Consider the following 24,213-nt stretch of genomic DNA (forward strand, 5'->3'; position numbering starts at 1 on the left):
CAACAAAAACAGGACCAAAAAAAATCCCTCAAATATTTATTCCTATATATATATATTTGGTATGCTCGGGTGACCCCTGGGGGGGAGGCTGTGGTAACTCCTGTGCGGGGAGCTCTGGCAACCTATGGTGGGGGCTGGTGGAGCTCTGGAGACTCATGGCAGGGGAGCTCTGGCAAGCCCTAGGAGGAGGAGGAGGGCTCTGGCAACCCGTGGAGGGAAGGGGAGGGCTTTGGTGACACATGGGGGGAGGGGGGACTCTGGAAACTCATGGGGGGAAGGGGAGGGTCCTGGTGACCCATGGGGGAAGGAGGAGAGCTCTGGTCAGTTATAGGGGGGAAGGTGGCATCTCTGTAGCTTTGGCAACCTATGGGTGATAAAAGGTGCAGCTTTGGTGTCCCGTGGGGGAGGGAGTCATTTGGTGACCCATGGGGGGCAGGGGAGCTTTGGTGACAGTAGTAGGATTGGTGAGCAAAGTAAGTAGGGGTAGCAGCCTCTAGTATGAGGTAAAAAGTTACAAGATTTCAGCAGGAAGTAATGGGACAGGCATCAGTTGGAAATTAAGAAGGATCTCCACCCCAAAACATTTGCAGGCACAAACAATTTTGAAAGCAGGATCATGTATAACTGCCCTGATACCATCATGAGTGCGAATCATCATTAATGCACAATAAGAAGGACATGTAGACACTTATTGTCAGCAGCCAGATTAACAACCACCCGTTTCTGGAAAAAACATGGATGGGGCCACAAAAGACCCATCAAAAAGATTCAAAAAGATCAGGAGTGTACAGCTTGAGGAAAAACTGACAACTAAAATACACTCAGCTAGGGGAATTAAAAAGAAAGATAAATTTGGAGCAGAGTGAATGGACTTTATCTTGTATTCTGCCAGATCCGATACATGATGCAACGACACCGTTTACGTGAACATTCGGATTTGCTGAACGTGGAAAGACACTTGTGTCTGTTTTGTATACATGTGTGAAAGGACTCAGACAGATGCTGGGACTCCCCATTTAACTCAGCAGCTGACCCAACACACAGCTGCGGGGCGGAAAGTGCTGGTAGATAAGGCCTCTGAGAGCCTCCTTCCAAAGATAAAAGGTCAGCGTCTGAGAGCATTCTGGCAGAGTCCCAACAGGAAGGAGGACGAGAGGAATAAATACAAAGAAACCCTGACAGTTTAGAGGAGATTATTTGAATGTATTGTTATGTTTTGTAGACTGACTTCTCTCTCCTATCCCAACGTTTGCATTTTTATTTTTGTCGTAAACCGCTTTGGGCACAGCTCAGTGCGGAAAGGCAACATATAAACAGACTCAATCGATGGATCAGTTAGCAAGGCGATAAGGAGAAGGTGTCAGAGGGAAAAGAGGAGAGCTACAAAATGAATTTGGGCTGCCTCAGAGAGGACAACGAAGAGGGGAGAAAGGAAGAGCGATAGGAGAAAAGGGTCTAGGGTTGTCATCCGTAGTGGCGAGCCAGAAAGAGGGAGAATGTGAAGAAGCAGGCAGGAGAGGACCCCAGGCAAAGGGAGCGAGGAGAAGATCTGGATAAGGGAAGAGGAGAGAACACAGTGCACATGGAACAAAATTCAAAGCACGGGGTCCAGTGATGAAAGGGGGCAATAGAACTCTTTGAGCAAGTTCTCCACCAGGGGGCGCTCTGAGGGCAAGAGACCACCGGGGGTTCTGTGGACTCCTGCGCCCAGAAGTGCGGATAGAGCTGGCAACACGCAATACACTGCTCAGCTAGAACGCAAATATCCTGTGAAATAATGGGTCGCCTTTGGAAGATTAGTATTTTTGCTTTGTTTTGTTCTTAGATGGCAGCCATTTTGTGCCAGCACCTTTTTTTATATTCATCCAAAGCAATATATATATGTATTTTAAAAGGCTGCCTAGAGGGGCCCATTGGCAGCAGTAAAATTGCCGGGCCAGTCGGTGTCATACATGAAAATGACAGCTAGCCCACTTCCATGTTCTAAAACCTGAAAACATTTGGAAAGCAACCATAACAGAGAATTCCTATGACTGATGTGCCCTCCTCTTCTAATCTTTAGAATATTTTCAACACTGTTTAAGCAGCTTGAGGGTATCCTTCCTCTGCATTCTGCAGCTGTTTCTTCTCTTCATTTAACTAACAATAATTCCAAATTCAAAACTCCCATGTCCTGATCTGCTTGCAGGCAGCTCTCTGCTTGGACGTCATTGCTAGAAGGCACCTAAATCCTAGCTTTAAATGGTCATCCGTCTGTACTAGCTGGCGGAAGTTCAAATGCCCCGTGCTGAGTTTGTGCAGAGTCCTGTCAGAGGAACTCTTAAGAAGTTTATCTTTCCCAAGCCGTGTTTCAACATTCAGAGCCCAGGGTTTCAGCTACTGCTCTGGGCCAACAAATTTATCAACAACTTGGAATCTAACCCTTACAAATTGCTGACGTGGTTTTTTTTTTTTTACATCTTTAATTCATTCTTGCTGATTACAGCACAGAGAAAGAGAGGGGAAGGTCCGTAGCTCAGGGGCAGAGCATCTGCTCTTCATGCAGAAAGTCCCAGGCATCTCCAGGTGGGTCCGAAATCCTATGAGGAGAGACTGAAAGAACTGAGCATGTTTAGCCTGGAGAAGAGAAGACTGAGGGGAGATATGATAACACTCTTCAAGTACATGAAAGGTTTTCACATAGAGGAGGGCCGGGATGTCTTCTCGATCGTCCCAGAGTGCAGGACACGGAATAATGGGCTCAAGATGCAGGAAGACAGATTTTGACTGGACATCAGGAAAAACTTCCTAACTGTTAGAGCCATACGACAATGGAACCAATTACCTAGAGAGGTAGTGGGCTGTCCGACACTGGAGGCATTCAGGAGGCAGCTGGACAGGCATCTGTCAGGAATGCTTTGATTTGGATTCCTTCATTGAGCAGGGGGTTAGACTTGATGGCCTTATAGGTCCCTTCCAACTCTACTATTCTATGATTCTATGATTCCTGGACAGCTGCTATCCGTCAATGTAGACAGTACTGAGCTAGATGGACCTATTATGGTCTGTCTTGGTATAAGACAGCTTCCTGTGCTTCAAAACCTCATTCATACAGCATCAATTAATATGACTGATCAGCACTGCCCAAATGATCAGCAATACACAGGAAATCAATAACATAGGAGGCTGCCTTATCCTAAGTCAGACCATTGGTCCATCAAGCTCAGTACTGTCTACACTGACTGGCAGCAGCTTTTCAGGGTTCCAGGTAGGACTCTCTCCGAGCCCTACGTGAAGATCCCCGAGATTGAACTTGGGACCTTCTGCATGCAAAGCAGATGCTCCACCCATTGAGCTAAATGTTTCTCATTTACATTCTAATGCACAAATGGAGAGGACGTTTCTGATCTGACCAATGGTGGAGCTGGTTCTGCGTTCTGGAATGGTGAAGCTGCTTCAGTCCATCTAGCTCACGGATGGGGAACATGCGGTCCTTCTGATATTGTTGGACTTCTTCAGCCCCAGCCAGCATGGCAAATGGTCAGGAACGATGGGAGTTGGAGTTCAACAACATCTGGAGAGCCACATGTTCCCCTTCCCTGCTCTGACCCAATATTGTCTATGCCCGGGGTAGCCAATGTGGTGCCCTCCAGATGTTATTGGACTATAACTCCTATCACCCCTGAGAATTGGCCATGCTGGCTGGAGCTGGTGGGAGCTGTAGTTCAACACCATCTGGAGGTCCCTCTGCCATTGGTCCTCAACACTTGGGTCAAGACCCGTTATTCGGTCACAACCAGATGCAAGCTTGCTAGTGTCAATGGTACTTCCCCTAAGAAATATATGCTAAATAATAATAATAATAATAATCTTAATTTATAAGTCGCCTATCTGGCCAATGGCCACTCTAGGCGACGTACAACTCAATTAAAATACATCATAATAAATACAGTACAACAATAAAACAATAAAACAGTGACAGTTCAGAGTAGCAGGCAATTAGTCAAAATATACAGACATGGGTCCCCAAATTCATATCTGGGTTAAAACTGGGTCCCTGATCTGGAAAGGATGAAGACTACTCAAATATACAAGGGATGGGTGAGAAATTCGATTCAGTTCGCATTTAAAGCTGAATGTATCAAATCGGCACTTTCCGAAACAACAAGAGAACCGAGAACAGCCATCCTTCAAAATTTCCACTTATGCTAATTTTGAGATGGAGTTCTCCAACTAAGAACATAAGAACATAAGAAGCGCCTGCCGGATCAGGCCAGTGGCCCATCTAGTCCAGCATCCTGTTCTCACAGTGGCCAACCAGGTGCCCGGGGGAAGCCCGCAAGCAGGACCCGAGTGCAAGAACACACTCCCCTCCTGAGGCTTCCAGCAACTGGTTTTCAGAAGCATGCTGCCTCTGACTAGGGTGGCACAGCACAGCCATCATGGCTAGTAGCCATTGATAGCCCTGTCCTCCATGAATTTGTCTAATCTTCTTTTAAAGCCATTCAAGCTGGTGGCCATTCCTGCGTCTTCTGGGAGCAAATGCCATAGTTTAACTATGCGCTTAACTAAGCTTAACTAAGCAATAAGCTTAACTAAGCAATGTTTGCAAAAATGCCTATATTAGGGGAAAGTGTGCATGAAAATATACATACTGGCGAAAACAACATACACAACTGCATTACATTAGGAGGAACTGCTTGCAAAAAGGTGTACGCGAGTCAAAAGTGCATACAAAAAACATGTTTAGTATGAGAAATTCTCACTAAAATGCTGGAGAATTTTCATGAAGATTTTTTTAAACACAGAGAGAGAGAGAGAGAGACAAATTGCTGCAGAAATGTGGAGAACCAAAGTTAAGACTGGAACAATGAGAACCTAAGAGAACCGAAACGGACAGATCCTTCCATCCCTAGTCAATACCAACGGGTAGCACCTCTCCAGTCTCCAGGAGAAGTCTTTAAAATCACTTCTTAAACCCAGCTTTAACTGGAAACGCTGGCGATCGAATTGGTGCAAAGCACGCACCCTACCACTGAGCCATGGACCATCCTACACGAAGCAACCATAAAATGGGACATGGACCCAGGTCTCCCAGGATGGGCTTTCTTTGTCAGCCAACAACAATCGACCACATTAGTTCTTCACATACAGAAGCCACCAGTCCAAAGTTCTGTGAGATTGTGATATGACATCGTCCATGTGAGTAGATGCTGCCTTCCCCTTGTCATGGTTGGAAGTTGCTCATGACAGCTCCCATGTGCATACCAGATTTGGGGTGATTGTTTGCTACACTCAATGCCCTCAGTTTGATCTAGGCCAGGGATAGGGATCTGTTTTGGGTCTAGGGTCATATTACCCTTGAGGAAAACTGTTGGGGGTTGTATTTCAAGCAGTAGATGAGGCCAGGCCCACACTCATCACGCATCCTTAACACAGAGGGAAAGCTATTTCCCAAGGAAATAGATATATATATTTAATTCTTAGTACCTCCACTCAAGTTTCAACTTCCATTTTCTCCATAAACTTTTTTTTAAAATTAAAAGCTCTCCAACACCTTTTTTCTGTCCTGATTGTGCAAAGGGCAGAAAGAACTCAGTATTCCCAGAAGAAGAATGCATATAAGAGCTTGGAAAAGTTACTTTTTTGAACTACAACTCCCATCAGCCCAATCCACTGGCCGTGCTGGCTGGGGCTGATGGGAGTTGTAGTTCAAAAAAGTAACTTTTCCAAGCTCTGCGAGGCTCCATCTTACAGCTCTTCAAAATGCAATTGCATCCCAAGATAATGCATACGCGCAGTTACATGGACTACTTTCTCAATATTGTCAAGGAGCACAAGTCTACTGACACATTTTTCCCTCTCCTTTCAGCTTCTTGCAGCAGACCTTCTTGCAGAGGAAGGAGCTACAATTGTACACTACGCACAACATCAAAGCTCGTTTCCTTCGCTGCTGAACAGCTGAGAGTTGAGAGGAAGCCCAGAACTCCAGTCGCAGATCTCACCCAGACATGGGCCAGAGGTTCCTCATCCCTGATCTGGACCTCCAATGTCGAAATAATTTATTTCTCATATTGTACAAACCATGCAATGCACACACACACATACAGACCACCCAACATTTCACATGTGAAAACAGGATGTAAGCATAATAGAGAAGACAGTAAATTGTAAGCATAATTCTGGTGAATTCTTTCTCTCAAGTTTTTCTCTTAAAGGTATTTGAAACAAATCTTATGGCAACGCTGTAAGTCTGGAAATTGAGTTTATATAATTGGGCGACCCTCTCAATGTCAGCTTTGCTATAAGATTCATTCCAAGCAAAACTTGAATCCAAATGCCATTATTTCTATGCAATACAAGACAAAAAGGCATCATTCTCAGGATTAACCATGAAATTTTCAAACAACAGTCACCACTCAAATATTCAGTGTGCATTGGGTGACAAATCATTTTTTCCCCAGGACATCCCCCCCACCAAAAAAGTGTAAAGTATGTCTGGTTTTTCTTACCAATTTGCTCTTCTTCACTGAAGCCCATAATAGTCATCGCTTCCAGCGTCTCCTGGAACATTTCATCGTCTTGCTGAGAGGGAATGGGCACGTAGCCATTTGACAGGAAAGTATAGTTGTTGAAACCTTCAAGCAGCAGTTCATCTAGAGAGTGAACAGTAGCAAAATTGAGACTGGCCAGTGCTATAAAGATGCAGTTCTTACATCTCTTTGTAAAAAGGAACTTTATCTTGCATGTGTTTTAGTGTAATTTATATTTTTATTATAGTACTGTACGCCACCTTATGTGGGTTGCAACCAAAAAAGGTAGTCAGTAAAATACATTTATAAAGAAAGGATTGTATCCAACTAAATTTTACTCAAGAGTAGACCCACTGAAATTAATAAACTTAAATTTGTAATGTCCATTTATTTCAATGGGCCTACTCTGAGTCGGACTAGCATTGGATGCAACCCAACATAAACTGAGGATTGTATCCACTCCTACTCAGAGTAGACCCATTCAAGTTAACAAACATGGCTTAGGTCCATTAATTTCAATGGGTCTACTCTGAGTAGTTGGATACAACCCTGAGAAAACAAAGGGTTGCATTCAACTAAGTCCTACTCAGAGTAGGCTCACTGAACAAACCTAAATTAGTCGTGTCCATTCACTTCAGTGTGTCTCCTCTGTGTAAGGCTAGCGTTGAATACCACCCAATAAATTTCATGATGGACAACAGCAAAACCCAATGGCAGCCTTTCCCAACCTGGTGCTCTCCAAAGGTATTGGACCACAATTCCCATTATCCCCTTCCAGCCTGGCCAATGGTCAAGGCTGGTGGGAGTTGTAGTCCAAAATGTTTGGACAGCACCAGTTGGAAAAGGCTACCTTATGAGAAACCCACCAGCAGCCCATGACAGCGAGAGCCCTCCTGTTGTTCACCTTCTAGCACAGACTTCCCAAACCTGGTATCGTCCAAATGCTGCTGGACCCCAACTCCCATCAGCTCTAGCCAGCATGGCCAATGGGCAGGGATGATGGGAGTTGTAGGCCAGTAACATCTGAAAAGCACTGGGTTGGGGAAGGCTGCTGTAGCATCTGGTATTCAGAGGTAGACTGCTTTGTTCTTAGTTGTCATGATAAACAGACAGCCAGGCATAGATCTAACCATACAGAAGATAAGAGGAGCCCTGCTGGATCAGATCAATGGTCCATCTAGTTCAGCATCCTGTATCCCAAAAGATCCTTATGGGAAGCTCACAAGCGGTCCTTGGAAAACTCCTTGTCTGTAATCTTACGTGCTTTATATTTTATTCAACAGCAAAAAAAAAAAAAAAATGGAAAAGACAAACAAATTAGTAGCCTATGAGCCTGTGCTCCTGCTGGGAGGAAGAGTAGGATATAAATCAAATAATAAATAAATAAATATTATTTTGATGCTCATATATCCATCACGGATAAGAGCCAGTCCTTCATCCATACCCTGAGTCAGACCCGCCGTCCATCTAGCTCAGTATTGTCTACCGTGACTGGCAGCGGCTCTCTGGGACTTCAGATGAGGAATCTTTCCAGTCTTACCTGGAGATGCTGGGGATTGAACCCGGGGCCTTCTGCATACAAGACAGAAGCTCCACTCGCCAACCTACAGCCCTGTCCCCTCCCAGCAGTTCAAAACACGGCAAGCTACTTACTCTTCATTTCTTCAGTGGCTCCAGCAAGCAAATAGTAAAATATGTGGAAAGTCCTCTCCTCTCGGGCTTGCCGAATAGCACGGGACTTTTCCAGCAAATCTGTCGGCAATTGTTAAGCAAGCGAGCAAGCAAAACCTTTGATGTTTTTTAATACTGACGCCGATGTTTTCATTGATTGCCATAGCGTCTCTTGTCTAGGTTTTAAATAGTTTTAATTGCCTATCGTTGCTTTACCGTGCTACATTGGTGCTATTCGTTGTTGATGATTTGTTAGCCACCTTAAGTGCTATTCTGATGGTGGAAAGGTGGGGTATAAGTTATCTTAATAAAAAAAGATATTCTGACTGGCAGCATCTAAGCCAGAGAGAGAGAAAGACTTTGACATTCCTGACAACCTGAAATTCTGTTGATATGCCTGAGACTGAATCTAGAACCTTCTGTACATGAATCAGGAGGCTTATCCCCATGGTATGACTCCTCCACAACACCAATCCCCCATAAATTTAGCAAGATCTTTGCAAAATCCTTTACTTGGATGTCTATGACAGGAGGAGCGGGAGTCCTGGAGGCCAAATGCAGCCCTCCAGGCCTTGCTATGTGGCCTTCAGGACTTTCCCCAGGCTAGATCTCTGAACAGTTCTACTTCATGCCTCTTTAAGCACTTTTGCCTACCATGGATGTGTCCTTGAACAGCCTTTTGCTTGCCAGGATGGTGGATGGAGAGGTGTGTGTGTTTAGAAATATCTGAGTTTATACGGCTGGAATGCAATCTACTGTACCAAGGTAAGAGTCATATCCATTGCTCTACCCACACTTGCCTCTGGCCATGCCCACCACTGGTATGTGGCCTCCAGAAGGTTCCCCATGACAGAATGTGGCCCTTGGGATGAAAAAAAAATCCCCACCCTTGGACTATGACAATCCCCTGTAGCAATGAGTTCCACAGGTGAACTATCAAACTTGTGAAGTAGTCCCATTCTTGGCTTCCTGCTTCACTTCTAGCTGCGATAAAGTAAACCAGTTTTACCCCTGATGTTCCCCGTTTTTCTGTCTTTCCCCACCAAATTCTTGAGCCTTCCTGTACAAGGGAGACGCGCTATTCCCTCTTGATCATCTCCAGTTCTGCAAGTATTGGTTTGCCAAAGATTTCACTCATTTGCCTTTGTGATATTTACATAGAGGATGACTATGAGGATGAAACAGTTTGTGTTGTTTGTTTCTTTGTTTAAACAAAGCGCTTTTGCTCAAACATCATCCAAAGCAAAAGGCAACAGCTGCTGGCAACGGCTCTTGCACAAAATCCAAACTTTACTGGAAATGTTGATGTTGCTTTCCTCGGAGGAAACACATCGAAGCTTAGAGAAAGCAACATTTCAGCTCGTTTAGTTTGAAGTAAGTAGGGACACCCTGCAAAATCCAGGACGAAGCTGCTCTACCGCACCGCAGAGATTCCCAAAACAGAGCCGGAACGTCAAAATCTCTGTAATGCAGGGGTAGAAAAACGTTTTCAGCCTGAGAGGGCTACACTCTGAAATTTGACAGATGTGTCCATCCCTAGCCTAAGCAATGTGGTTTTCAGGGCAGACTGAGCTGTTGTTAAGAGTCCCTGCCACAACGTACCTCCAGATCAGCCTTTCCTTTTAGTCCTTGGCCTACATCGCTGACATGGGCATTCTCAATGTGCACTTCCCAGAATTTCAGAAAGGGGTCTTTCCCAGGTCTACTGGAGATGCCAATGATTCCACCTGGAGCCCTCTTGCACATGCTGGCTCCAGGTTTGGGGGAACCCTTGGCAAGACACTCTGAATGCCCCCCTCTCTTCTCTCTGTCTTTGTTGCCAACTGCTCCTCCCCCTATGTCTCATCACTGGTGCCAGACACAACCAATGAGCAAGCAGGCACTGGCAGCTCCTCCTCTTCACCACCACTGCCATTTGCTAGCCCATCACCCACTGGACCACAGCGAGATGCAGGTGAACAAGCAATGAAGAGGGTAGGTAGGTGCAGGGGAATCTTGTCAATGGGCCCCCAATTAGAGTGTGGGCCCTCGGCAAGTGCCCGGCCATGCCAAACAAGGACGCCAGCCCTGAAAGCATGCGCTCTACAACACTGAGCTACAGCTCTTCCCAGCTCCTCTACAATTAAGCTGGGTAGTTTCTATAGATGATGCTTGGCCAAAGCCCTCTGCACTCTGGCCTGTCTTAACTTGCTTTTTGATTCCACCAAGAAAATTTAGGTCACATCTATACCATACGTTGAAAGCACATGGCTTCCCCCAGAGAATCTTGGGAACGGTCGTTTGTTAAGGGTGCTGGGAACTATAGGTCTGTGAGGGGTAAACTACACTTCCTAGGATTCTTTGGGAGAAACCAGACGCTTTAAATGTGTGGTGTGAATGGGGAATGGACAGAACAATCCATTTCAGCTCTCAGTTCCTCATCTTAAATTCAGTTCTCCAGCTTTCTAGAGCAATTTGCATTATTAAAAAAACAGAAAATTCATGCAGATTCTTCAGCATTTTAGAATGAATTTCGCCTAGTAAACACATCTTTTTGTCCGCAGTTTTGGCTAATGTACACATTTTTGCAAGCACTTTCTCTTCATATATACACATTTTTGTATGTTATTTTCATGAATGAATGCATTTGTACACACTCTTTCCCCTAATATACGCATTATTGTAAACATTGCTTGGTTTGAGAACCACATCACAAAATTCAGAAAAGTGCGAATTTTGTGTTTCAGTATGTGCAAATTTAATAGAACTGGCTTTCAATCAGAACTGAATCAAATTTCTTCCCCGCCTCCCAGTCCCAGTGACTGAAAACCAAGACAGCAAATGCAGCAAACTAAGGCCACATTCACAGAGAGCTGTTAGGAGACTCCTATTCTCCTTACAGAGGTACAATTCTCAGAGTGGTTTAACAATCAGTCCCTCCTCCCAGGGAACTCTGGGAATTGTAGCTCTGTGAGAGGAACAGGGGTCTCCTCACAACTCTCAGCACCCTTCACTAGCTACACTTCCCAGGATTCTTTGAGGGAAAGCATGACTGTTTAAAGTGGAATAATAGTGCAACATATATATGGTGCGAATGTGGCCTATGTCACTGGAATTATCCTAAAAACAGCCACCACCTGCGGACTCCTGCCTCCTCTTCCCACCCAGTCTCTGCAATGTTCGCCTTTCTTAGGCACAACTCCAAAGGCGTTTGCAGCATCACCTTCCCAAATTCCATCCCATGTGCCAAAAAGGATACAGGTTTCTATGTTCGCTCCAACGATGTAGCCGGTTACATCAAAGTTGATGCGGATGAATTTGCCCTGTCAGTGAGAAGAGGAGATGGCTTGCATGCCTTGCAAAATATTTGTTAACTCTGAGCATGCTGTTTAAGTTTACACACCTCCCTGACTTAACAACTGGAATGGAATTGGGAGGAGGTTAATTGAAAGGGAATCTACACGGCGTTGCAGCTCAGAGGTCACCACCATTTTTAGGGCCTGTGGGCATATTTGAAATTTTGAGTAAGTGCTGTGGGTGCCACCCCCTTTAGTCAAGCTGCACAGGCTTTTTTTAACTGCTTTTATCTTTTCAACGTTAGTTTCATGCTTGTTATGTAATAATCATATTATTATGGTTTTTGAACGATTTATAACTGTTGTAAAATGCCTTGTTAAAATCTGTTAAATAAATACATCTGAAATCAAGACTGCGAATTCAAAGTAACTGTTCATGTCGGTGATATCGATATTCAGGATGGGATTACTGCAATGCACTCCATTTGCAGCTTCGCTTGCACTTGAACCAGAAACTGCAATTAGTGCAGAATGCTGCCAGATGGTTGATGGGAGTGAGACTCTGCCAGCGTATAACCAGAGCTGGCAGCAGGCATGACTGGGCACCAGCCTGCCTTGGGTGCACAGCCCCATAGCCCAACACCCGCCAGATTTGCAGCACAGGGCTAATAAGTCCGCCCAAGTGCCCCACGTATGACTTGTGTCATGCGAATGACATGCATGTAGCGCACATGCCTGCAATCAACCAAGATGGCAATGAGGGTTTTAGCCCATTAGGGAAGGTCCCATTGCCATCTTGGGTGATGGCAGGCACACGCGCACAGCGCACATGGCATTCACACTGATGAGAGAGGTAGGTGGGACGTGTGTGCGGGCTTACTGAAACCCATGCTGTTTGCACTAGGGGGGTGCCTGGGAACTCCCGCTCTGTGATCCGCAGCAGGCTCGAGTTGTAGAACCCCATGCTGCCACAGATCATGGAATGGTAGTGCCACCCTCCCTCCCTAAGAAGGGGCCCTTTGGGGCCCTCTGGGCTGCTGGGGCCCTCGGCCAGGGCCCAACCTGGCTGCCCTCTGGCGCCGGCCTTGCACATAACACCTCTGCTGAGAGATCTGCACTGGTTGCCAATTTGTTACTGGGCTAAGTTCAAGGTGTTATTGCTGGTATATAAAGCCCTTAATAACTCAAGACCAGTTTACTTGCAGGACTGCCTTACCCCACATGTGCCCACTGAAGCCCTTTGCTCTGCAGAATAGGCACTGCTACAGAGGCCACATAATACTTGTTCCTCACTTGTAAGAAATCGCTCTTTTAGTATGGCAGCACCTGCTCTTTGGAACTCCCTGCCTCTTGACATCATGCAAGCGCCTTCCTTGTATTCCTTTCAGCGCCTGCTTAAAACATTTTTTGTTTAGGTAAGCCTATCCAGACAGATAGATGTTGATCTGTTTTAATCTTTTTAGTTTGTAGCTGTTTTAATTGTTTTAAATATATTTTAATTACTTTTTTTTAACTGTTTTATTTATAATTTAAATGTTTTCTGTAAACCGCTTACAGGCCTTTACGTTCAAGAGGGGTATAAATAAGAATAAATAAATAATATATGTAGATAAGCAGCAGTTTCTTGCCAATAGATGGGGAGGATGTAGGGGCCACAATCTACACACAGTGTACCAGGCCCAGGAAATCCTACTGACGCCCCTGCACACACACCCTTAAAAACTTGGCCACTTACGAATCGGGAGGAGTTATCGTTCTTCACGGTTTTGGCATTCCCAAAAGCTTCAAGGATGGGGTTTGCCTGGAGAAGCTGTTTTTCCAGCTCACCCTAAAACGGATTCAGATGCCATTATCCTCAGAACATTGACAGTCACTCAGCCATAAACAGTCAAACACAGCCGCGTACAGAGGCTTAAATCAAGACAGATCCAGGTGCTATTTTCCCCCTGCAGATACATAATCTCTGTTTGGGAAATGCATATCGTAATGTGCATGGGGCAGGGCTTTTCTTTGATCTGTGCACCCCATCAGGAATGTACAGCGCACGCAAAGTGCCTGATCCATATACCTTGTCGCATTAAAAAAACCCAAAAACATGGCACATGGTCCTCTGTATCAAGGATGGGGAATACCTGGTCCTCTGTATCAAGGATGGGGAATACCTGGCCCTCCGTATATTGCTGGACTCCAACTCCCATAATTCCTGGCTATTGGCCATTCTGGCTGGGGCTGGTGAGGGATGGAGTCCAAGAAGAACCTCTGGAGCGGCACAGTTCCCCATCCCTGCTTTATACATTCCAAGCTACATGCATTTTGGAGATTGTGTCTGCAAAGGAGGAAAACATGGCCCACAGAAGTTCTGTTCCTAGCTGTTGCTTGGTCTGGTGTCCATCGACTTGCCTTTTTATACCCTTTGATAATATAGCTGGGTTGCTGCATTCTACATAAAAGAAGTAAAAGTCCGCCCTCCTGGGAGTAAGGGCGGGATATAAATCTAATAAATAAATAAAACTATTTTTTTCCCACACATCTGCAATCAAGGGCAATCCATCTCTTTTTTTAGTGTGCATTCACTGCTCGTCAGAGGCTGATAATGATATTTTTGGAACCACCTGCTAAGAACCCGCTCTACCCCCACCACCCCGGATCTATAGTGTTGAAGCATTTACTTAGCAAGAAAACAATGCTGCAAATTAGGCAAAAAAAAATGGCCAAAAAAGTAATCATTTATACCAAGCAGCACAAAGCAGATTACACCGCATCTATTAATCTTGTTAAATGCAGGGCTTTTAAAAGGCTGGATATGACAAGGCCTGATTTATTTTTAAAGATCACGATCCCCCCATCTCCCCCCATGCAAATGCACACTGATGATGATGAACACACACGCAAGCCATGCAATACATCAAGGAGAACACTAATTAAACATGCTCTGAAAGCAATAGCTGATGCTCGCAAACGGATTTAGATCAACAAGGAAGGTGGAGAATTGGCGACGAGTCTTTCCACCAAATACGTCAGGCTTGTAAATAGCCACTCCGCTGATCGCCTGTGGCGATTAACAACCAGTTCCAGGTAACCAGATAGACAACCTTTGCAAACTGGAAGATAGTCGTTTCTTTTTTCTTTCTTTCAAAGTGTCAGTATGCCACAAATAGCTAAGTTTCGATTCTTTATTGCCAGGCCAATTGTGCGTGCTTGTATGCACTAGTAACTTTAGACTTTGCAGCTATCCAATCCAGCTGCGACTCAACCGGCATCTGCTTCCTGGACTTTTATTCCAATCTTTCCACAACAAACCTCCTTATGTCCAAGAGATTAGGGTGGTAGTGGGAAGCTATGACTGCAAAGTTTCATAGCTTTTAGAAACTACCAGTCTCACAGCCCCATCAATCTGGGGAGAACTCTTTGTCCTTATAACAGCTGGTTTAACATGACCCAAGGCATGACATCATTGCATTGTGCACTGCATCATCCCCATCTCACATGGCATCCCTGAATGTCAGCAGGGAAAGGGACAGAGAGGGCAATGACATCATCTCACACGTGGCATCAGGCTAGACCTCGCAAGGAAGAGAGGTGGGGCAGGCTCTCCCCATTGCTCTGGTAACATCTAACACTGTCAAGAGTTGATGGAATATTGAACCACAACGGAGCATTCAACATTCTTGATGAGCCAAGGAGCGCTTAAATACCCCAAGTCGCACCACCTCTTGCATCACAGCATCAGCAAACTGCACACACATGACTCCAATCACCCAAGATGATGGCAGGGGCATCAATGCATCAGCACACGGGCTGCCATGCTGGATGAACCTGGTGCCCTCCAGCGGTCATGCTTGCTGGGGCTGTTGGGAGTTGTAAACAGCTGGAGGGCACCAGCTTCGCAACGGCTGCTCTTGAAGTTCAGCCTTACACAGACCATTCTTTTCTTCATTCAGACCCGTGGTTAAAAAGGCCAGAGATCCAGGAAATTCTTATGCTTCAGATTTCAAGATTATTGTAGCCTCCAAAACATTACAGACCAGTGATTTAGGATGTGTACACACCTTACATTTAAAACACATTTAAAGCACATGAGTTCCCCCAAAGAATCCTGGGAGCTGTAGTTTACATCTCATAGAGCTACAATTTGCAGCAGCAGCTTTAACAAGCAGCAGTTCCCAAGATTCTTTGGGGGAAGTCATGTGCTTTAAACGTGTAGGAGTGCGTGCAGCCTCAGTCTCTGCCATTTCTCATTAAGCTACGCTCTCCCCTCCATACCTGGTCCCTAGTGCTGTGGCAAACTGCCAAGTCTGTATTTTATATACACACACACATATATATATAGCTGAAGGTTCAAGCTTAATGCTTTCACATAAGAACTTATATACTTAGCCAGTTTGAAGGCATGCAGGTTTGTTGCAGGTGCAGCACAGGATAGCAAGCAATGTCAAAAATGAGCAGCGTGCAAACAGACCGGATGCTGTCAATCAACTATTGCACACAGTGATCAATGGGCAGTAAGACACTCTTAAATGAACAGTCCAGTTTGAAGCATCTCTCTCTTTCTCTTGGGGTTGCTCTCTTTCAAAAAACACTTCTGGCCACATGTTCAGGCTACCCTTTTGCCCTTCCAAGACTCACTGGAAAAAGGGAAAAATCCAGCATGCAAAACTGAGCGATGCTGTTTGAAAGAACAACCGTCATAAGCCTCAGTTCTCACCTTTGGCAATGGCGAAGACTGCGATCCGAAACACACTTGTCTGGAAGCAAGACCTGCTGAAATCAGGACTGCTTACTTCCATGATGGTGCATTTGAGACCAAGACATTAGGAGATCCTATGTGTGAATGTTTGGTGCTATTGTTGCTCTGGGTCGTGTGATACTAGGGATCCCACCACACAGTACCGTTTGGTGATTTCTTCAAGAGGGTGGGGTGCAACAATAGCATGCAGATCTACACTCCGTGCCTACACACACACACACACACACATACACACATCAAGTAATCCAGGTTACTCACGTAAGCAAAAGATGGACCTTGCTGCAGTCAAATAACATGGCAATAAAACAGTTGTCAGTATCATTTCTGTCACATCCTGAAAGACTTTTTAAAAAAGGTGCTTCCACCTTGATTCACAATATATATGTACGTATCGGTAGGTATCCGTCTGCATGCATGTTGTAGATACACACGCACAGGACACAACTCCTCCAGGATCATTAAGCCAAAAGGACCAACCTGTGGATTTGCACTGGTAGGGTTAGATTATGACCTAGACCTAAACAAATAAATGTTTGCTGTGGGGAAAAAGACAGGTGATTGAAAGGTAAGGAGATCTTGCTCGACATCCAGGGGTATGTCTACAGGAGCTTCTTTTTGTGCCACGTTTACCTAAAGCCATCTTCTCTCCCAAACACAGCTTCATCATCGTGTTCTTTTTTTTTTGTTAAACAGGAACATTTGTGCTTTGTTAAACAGGCCCTAACCTTCACATGAAGCCCTCTGTGTTTGTGTAGCTTAACATCTCACAGTACAGCTTGCCCTGGGAAATGTCCCCTCCATAATCCAGGCCTTCCCCCCAGCAGCCCGTTGTTTTAAATAATGCTGGAGATGCACATTTTCACCTATTCCCCCGCCTGCGTTAAACACATACCTAGTTTTTGTTGGTATCTGGGCACTGCAGAATCCCAAGTATCCCTGATTCCCATGAAGACAGAGGGTTGTACCCAAGTAGGTTTTACTCAGAGTAGACCCACTGAAATAAATACACCTAAGTTAGCCATGCCCATTATTTCCAGTGGGTCTGCTCTGAGTAGGGCTAGCATTGGCTCTCACCCATAGGTTCCCCTGCATGAACCTAAGCAAAGGCAGATGTCCTTGCCTGCAAAGTTTACCCATTTTTGCAAGATTTTTCCTTAGTGGATAGATGCAGCAGCGCACAGCTCCACACAGATGGATCTCTTTGGATCCTCGCCCTAATGTGCAGGCGTCATACCCGCACTCATTGGCTGGCACAATTCTCCAATGCACCTCTCCACGTCGGTTTCTACCCTATTCACTAAAGGGGGAGGAATGTGCTGGAGAAAGACAAAATGCCATGTTCTTAGTTCCAGGCCCCTTCCCTGAGATAACGGAGAAGGCTACTGAGCACACACAGCGCGAGCCAAAGGAGAGTGCCTCTCAGCGTGTACAGCATACCTTTCCTTCCCTACAGCCCAAAGACAACCAAACCACACATATTCAGAATGAGAAGGAAGAGATCCTGCCCAGACAGGCTCAAGTGCTAGCACTGCCTTAGAAATTCTGGACAGGACAGCCCCCGCCCTGTTAAAAAGCTGAGAAGCCCCCAAGAGTCAGTTCATCGAGCCCATCACTGCCTACACTGATTGGCAGCAGCTCTCAGGCAGAGAAGGGGCTTTCCCTTCAACTGCTGCTGCCTAAATTCCCTCTGCCTGGAGATTCTGGAGAATGGAACCCTGTGCAAAGCATGCACTCTATCACTGATCTGCACCCCCAGTACAAAATCACGTATGGGCAATGAAGAGAAGCATACTGAACAGACAGCCGCTCCATCTGGCTCCGCACTATCTAATCATACCGGCTGCAGGGTCTCAGGCAGATAATGGCTTTGTCCATCACCTACTGCAGGTGTAGGGAACTCGGGCCCTCCAGATGTTGCTGGACTAAAAACTCCCATCATCCCTGACCACTGGCCATGCTTGCCAGGGCCGACGGGAGTTGTAGTCCAGCAGCATCTGGAGGGCCACCAGTTCCCCACGCCTGACCTACCGCCTAACTCGCTTTTGACAAGAGATGCCAGGGGCTGGACCTGAGAACTTGTGAACACAGCACCCGTGCTGCGCCACTCAGGTACAGGTACACCCGTGCTGCGCCACTCAGGTTCCCCATATGTTGGGAAGGGACATTCAATGCCTTGCCAATTCCCCAGGCACTGTGATTCCCCAGCAGAGGAGCCACATATGGAAAGCTATGCACTCATCTCCTCCCGCTTGCACTTCAGGAGGGGATGTCAAACAAAGAGCCCTTTTTTCCATAAACACAGGAGTTGTGACATAACTGCGCCCGCTCAATAATATGTCAGCTATTTGGCAAGGAAAGCAGCGAACAGTTGGAGCTGTGAAGCAGCCTGCCTGCTCCAGACACGAGCGTCCACTAAAGGCCATCCAGATGTTGCCCTAGGAAATGTGCACATCATTTTGGGGGGGGTTGGGGGGGAGAAGAGGTGGCTCCAGAGAGGTGACACTGGAACCACTTACCGTGATGCTGGTGTCTTTCTTGCCCTTGTGAGAAGAGGCCACGACAGCCAAGTACTGAATGACTTTCTTGGTGTTTTCTGTTTTCCCAGCGCCAGACTCCCCTCTACGGAGAAACAGAGAGAAACTGGTGTGCGCGTGCAGAATGTTGTTACATTTTGCCTCTACAATATAGGAATAGGGTACTATGAGCTGAAGGCTGCCCGGTTTCCACATGCCTCGTCCAAAGGAGAGAAGGAGAGAGAGATGGAGGCAGGGAGAGGGGCCCAGCCGAGATGAAACCCACTCTGACCTCGGCTGCCCCCTGCAGAAGCGTGAGAGGAAACATCCTCCATGCATTTACACAATGGCCTTTTCGCTCTGCCTCCAAGAGCCGACACTGCATCATACAAACTCTAAATGCAAGATTCAGCAACAAATAATCCCAGATCCCTTAGTGGGGCACCTCAAGCTCAGGGGGACAAATGTGGCCCTCCAGGCCTCATTATCAGCCCCTTGGGATTCTCCCTAGGCCACACCCCTCCCCAGCCACGCCTTCTCTCCCCAGGCCACACCCCTCCTTAAGTGGACTGGCTGGAATGTGTCCGTGATCTCTGAGAAAGCCTCTTGCCTGCTTGGATAGAGGGCGGAGAGGCATGTGTGAGTGTGGGTAGAAATGGTACAAGGGTAAAATTCACATTCATTGTTCCGCCCATTTTTGCCTCTGACCCCGTCCACCACCGGCATCTGGCCCCTGGAAGGTTACCCAGAAGGGAATGCGGCCCTCAGGTTCCCCACCCCTGCTGTAGAGAGTCTTCTTTCTCAAATCATTTAGCAATCGAAATCCCATCTGCCCACCCCTGGTTTATATCTCCCACCACTTGTCCAAGATTAAACCGAGAGGAGTCCGAGCCCCTACGAATTCAAGCGCTTTTGGCCTTGTTTCCAAGTCTTGAACTCACACCTTTAAAAATATTGTGGGGTGAGGAAATAGAGCACAAAGAGAGAGATGAATATCACAGGAGTGCGTAACCGAGCCTTAAAATAGTAACACAAAATTTAGGTCTTGCAGACGCACTACCAAATTCGTCTGGGATGCCATCCAAGGGTTTGGAAACATCCATAGCTGAGCGTTTGGGCTTTAAACATATAAATATTATTTCACGTTATCTCCAAACTGTCTCTTGAACTCGCATCATCACAGGAAGCAGCAAGATGGACATGCAAAATCTACAGCCACCACCCCACAGTCCCAGTTATGGAGTCTAGCTTCCAAACTCTCATGGATGAACGAGAAATCATTTCTGGATTCACCTCCTGCTAGTCATGGTCTAGCTCAGGGGTAGCCAATGTGGTGCCCTCCAGATGTTGTGGACTACAACTCCCATCAGTCCCAAGTTCCAACCAGCATGGCCAACAGTCAAGGATGAGGGGTACTGTAGTCCAAGACACCCCAGTCTAACTTCTTAGCTTAATGTGGGCCAACTTTCTCAGCTACAAACTGTACTGCTACAGAACATAGGAAGGTACCTTATACTGAGTCAGACCATTGGTCGATCTAGTATGCTATTAACTGCACTGACTGGCAGCAGATCTGCAGGCTGAGTCTTTCCCAGCCTTACCTAAAGATGCTAGGGATTGAACCTGGGACCTTCTTCATGGTCCTTCCTTAGATGGGTTAGGTAACCACCTTAGCCCCTTGGCAAATGGCTGGCTCTTCCTGGGCTTCAGCCATCTCTTGAACTCTACGCAAAGGTTTGGGCGAGCTACCTCATACAGAGTCAGACCATTGGTCCATCTAGCTCAGTACTGTCTACACTGACAAGCAGCATCTCTCAAGGGTTTCAGATAGGAATCTCTCAAATTCCTACCTGGGGATGTTGGGGACTGAACCTGGGACCTCCTGCATGCAAAGCCAATGCCAACCACTGAGCTAACCCTGGTCCTCAGATAGGAACATGGGGCATGCTTTATTCCAAGTCAAGCCCTTGGTCCCTCTAACTCAGTACTACCTACACTGACTGGCAGCAGCTTTCCATAGTTTCTAGCAGGGGATTCTCCTAGCTCTACTGGGAGATGTCAGCGCTTGAATCTGGGACCCTATTCATGCAAGGCAGATGTTCTGCCACTGAGCTACTGTCCTGTCCCCCACGGCAGGAACTGGAGGCTGACATAAACACATCCAGAAAGCAAGCTCAGAGGGTGCAAAGAGATCTAATACATTTTCCTTGTAAAAAGGGAGGGAAGACAAGAAAAGAGTTAAGAGCAGATCTGTCTTTGGTTCCTTTGATCTTGGCACTGTTCCACTGGCTTTGCAGCGGCTCAGTTCCTTTTCCTAATTAGGAGGCGCCTTTTCCGAAATGCGGACCCATTGACAAATGGGTATGTGACACACGCACACCCAGAACAAGGAAGGTAGGAGTGTTCCTTGGGATGGCGCTAACCTTAAAAGGCCAGAGACCTGTTTCTTTCTAGGGTGTTTCATTATTTCAGATAACAAAGGAGATCTACCAGGCACTAATGCTGTGATTGCCAGCTCGTTTCAGGGGTGCAGAAAGAAAGCAAATAAAAGGGGTGGGCAGTAGGAACAGAGTGGAGAGACTGAACAGGCAGTTTCTTCTTCTCCCACAACACTAGAAGTTCAGCTCACCCAGAAACAGTGTGGTGTAGTGGTTAGAGTGTCGGACTGGGACCTGGGAGACCAGGGTTCAAATCCCCAGTGGGCCATGAAGCTCACTGGGTGACCTCAGCCAGTCACTGTCTCTCAGCCTAACCTACCTCACAGGGTTGTTGCGAGGATAAAATCGGGAGGGAGACAGAACCATGTCTGTATATCCCTTTGAGCTCCTTGGAGGAAAGATGGGATATCAATGTAATAAATAAATACATCCACCCATACATTTGGGCTCCTACTGGGAGGAAGGGCGGGATAGAAATCTAATAACAGACAAATAAATAAATTGGCACCCAGTTGCGGAATAGGATGAAAGTACCTTCTTTATATACAACATAACATTCATTTGTGAACATCATAAGAAAGGTCCTGCTGGGTCAGATCAAGGGCCCATCTAGTCCAGCATCCTGTTCTCACCCTGGCCAGGGAGATGCCTCTGGGAAGCCTGCAAACAGGGCATGAGTGCAACAGCGCCTCTCCAAATTTGGATCCCCGGCAACTGGTATTGTCAGATGCCAGCTGGGGGAGTCCTCATTCAGGAAGTCCCCATCAAAGGAAGATCAGGCGGCTCTGTTCTTGGACCTCAGTAGCTAGGAGTGCCTTCTACCTGCTTTGGCTGGTAAGACAGCTGCAGCTGTTTCTGGACTGGGATAGCCTGACCACTGTTGTCCATACACTGGTAACCTCCAGGCTGGATTACTGTAATGCACTCTATGTGGGGCTACCCTTGACATTGGTCCGGAAGCTGCAGCTGGTGCAAAATGCAATGGAGCTACTGCTCACTGGGGCAGGGTATGGCCAACATGTCACCCCACTGCTGAAAGCATTGCACTGGCTACCTATTAGCTACCAGGCTAAGTTCAAGGTTCTAGTTTTGGTGTATAAAGTCCTATACAGCTTGGTCCTAACAGCTTGGGACAAGGATACCTGAAAGACCTTGTTATCCCTTGTTAACCAAGTCAATATCTGCGCTCTGCAGGTGAGGGCCTCCTGCAGATACCACCTTATCAGGAGGTCCGTTCTGCACAACATAGGAAGTGGACCTTTAATGTTGTGGCACCGGTCCTTTGAATTCCCTCCCCTTAAATATTAAATATTATCTTTTAGGTGCCTACTGAAGACCTTCCTCTTTCAACAATCCTTTTAAGTTGAGACCTTATCCCAGTCTGCGTCTGTATTGGAATTGCTTTTTAAGATGTTTTCAAACCTTGTCTTTTTTTTTAAAAAAAAGATGTTTTTAAAGCTTTTAAAAAAAATGTTTTAAAGACTTTTGTTTTAATATATTTTAAAGTCTGTTTTTATTATGTTTAAAGTGTTTTTAGTGCTTTTGTTTGCTGCCCCGGGATCCTACTGGGAGGAAGGGCAGAATATAAATCCAATAAATAATAAATAAATAATAAAATCAAACTTGGCACCAGGTTTCCTAATAGTCTGCAGGTTTGCATTCTCTGCGGACCAGTCCTGAATGTTGTGAGTTTCCCTGGCTTTTTCTGACACCAGGTTAAAAAAGAAAAAATCAAACTTTGCTTTGCTGATGAAAAACTGACAAGTCTGTGCCTTTGCTTTGCAGCCCGTCTTTGGCTTTGCTCAGCTGCTCTTTGCAGCCACCTGTTTGCTTTTCTTAGCTTGCTTTTTGCTTTGCAGCCTGTGTCTTTGCTTTGCTAGCCGTAAACTGGCATGCCTGACTAGCCTGTGTGTTTGCTTTGAGCACCATAAACTCACAAGCCTGTGTCTTTGCTTGGGGGGGGGGGGAGGAAGGATCTAATACCATTCAGGGGAAGGAGGAGATGGAGTTAGCACTGGCATAGAGAAAGCGGCTTTCCTTTCCTTTTTGAAAGGAAAACATTGTGGACAATTTTGTCACTTTGGGGGAGAGGGGAAATGGAATGATAAAAGCAAAGGATAGTGGAAAAACAACTAACCTGAAACTGAACTGCCTGCCAGTTCAATGCAATGCAGTTGAGGAGTCACCAACAACTGGATCCCATCCCTAGATGGAAGAACTGCTGGAACAATCTCTGTACACGAGCCCTGTAGCTGACCTGTCTGCTGATCTCCTGTTGGCTCCAGACCTGACCATGGACTACCCCAGACCTGCCTCTTGCCTTGTTCTTGACCTGCTTTGCCCTCGGACTGCTTGGATCTTGACCTTGAGCTACTCGGACCTTGCTTCTTGCCTGACCCCTTTGTTGTTGTGGACTCTGGCTTTGGACTGGCTCTGGACACTGCCTTGATGTTGCCCTCATTTGTGTTATACACTGGGGAGTCTCTTGCCTTCTCAGGAGCCTAGCGAGAACAGCACAGGTATTCAGAAGCAGCATCCCTCCATTACTGGAAGGGGTTCACAGCTATCATGGCTAGTAGCCACATTCTCCCTGAATTTGTCTAATTCTGTTTGAAAGCCATCCAAGTTGGTGGCCATCACTACATCTTGTGGAAGTGAATTCCATATCTATGCACTGCGCAAAGAAGTCCTTTATTTTGTCTGTCCTGAATCTTCCAACATTTAGCTTCATTGGATTTCCACAAATTCGAGCATTATGAGAAAGGGAGAAAAATGTCTCTCTCAACGCTTTCTCTACACCATTTATAATCTTGAAAACCTCTAACATGGCTCCTCTTACTCCCTTTCCTCTAAACTAAAAAGACCCAAATGTTATTAAACTAGGGATGGGGGAGAAGCTCAGTTCAGTTCACATTTAAAGCCGAATCTATCAAATTACCGTTTTCTGAAACAATATGAGAACCAAAACCATATAGCGTAGGAACCAGGACAGAAATTGCACAAATTTTGCAAGCAAGTTAGACCATATATGCCTGGGAGAAATTAAACAAATGTTAA

The 24,213-nt window shown here is 46.0% G+C and overlaps 1 protein-coding gene across 3 annotated transcripts in view; it reads right to left on the bottom strand.

Annotated features, from left to right (window-relative positions):
* The window catches only part of LOC133371807 (myosin-11), a 115,814-nt gene that overhangs the window by 50,372 nt on the left and 41,229 nt on the right, over positions 1-24,213 (bottom strand). For 2 of the 3 annotated variants that reach the window (XM_061599639.1, XM_061599641.1), the window contains exons 5-10: positions 18,722-18,824; positions 16,464-16,484; positions 13,194-13,286; positions 11,422-11,485; positions 8,166-8,264; positions 6,492-6,635 (exon numbers count right to left, since the gene is read on the bottom strand). In XM_061599639.1, coding sequence (XP_061455623.1) covers positions 6,492-6,635; positions 8,166-8,264; positions 11,422-11,485; positions 13,194-13,286; positions 16,464-16,484; positions 18,722-18,824 — 524 coding nt within the window. The remainder of the gene's footprint in view (positions 1-6,491; positions 6,636-8,165; positions 8,265-11,421; positions 11,486-13,193; positions 13,287-16,463; positions 16,485-18,721; positions 18,825-24,213) is intronic. The other variant, XM_061599640.1, reaches the window with a different exon arrangement.

Source organism: Rhineura floridana, chromosome 17 (genome assembly GCF_030035675.1).
Source record: "Rhineura floridana isolate rRhiFlo1 chromosome 17, rRhiFlo1.hap2, whole genome shotgun sequence".
NCBI classification, from domain to species: domain Eukaryota; kingdom Metazoa; phylum Chordata; class Lepidosauria; order Squamata; family Rhineuridae; genus Rhineura; species Rhineura floridana.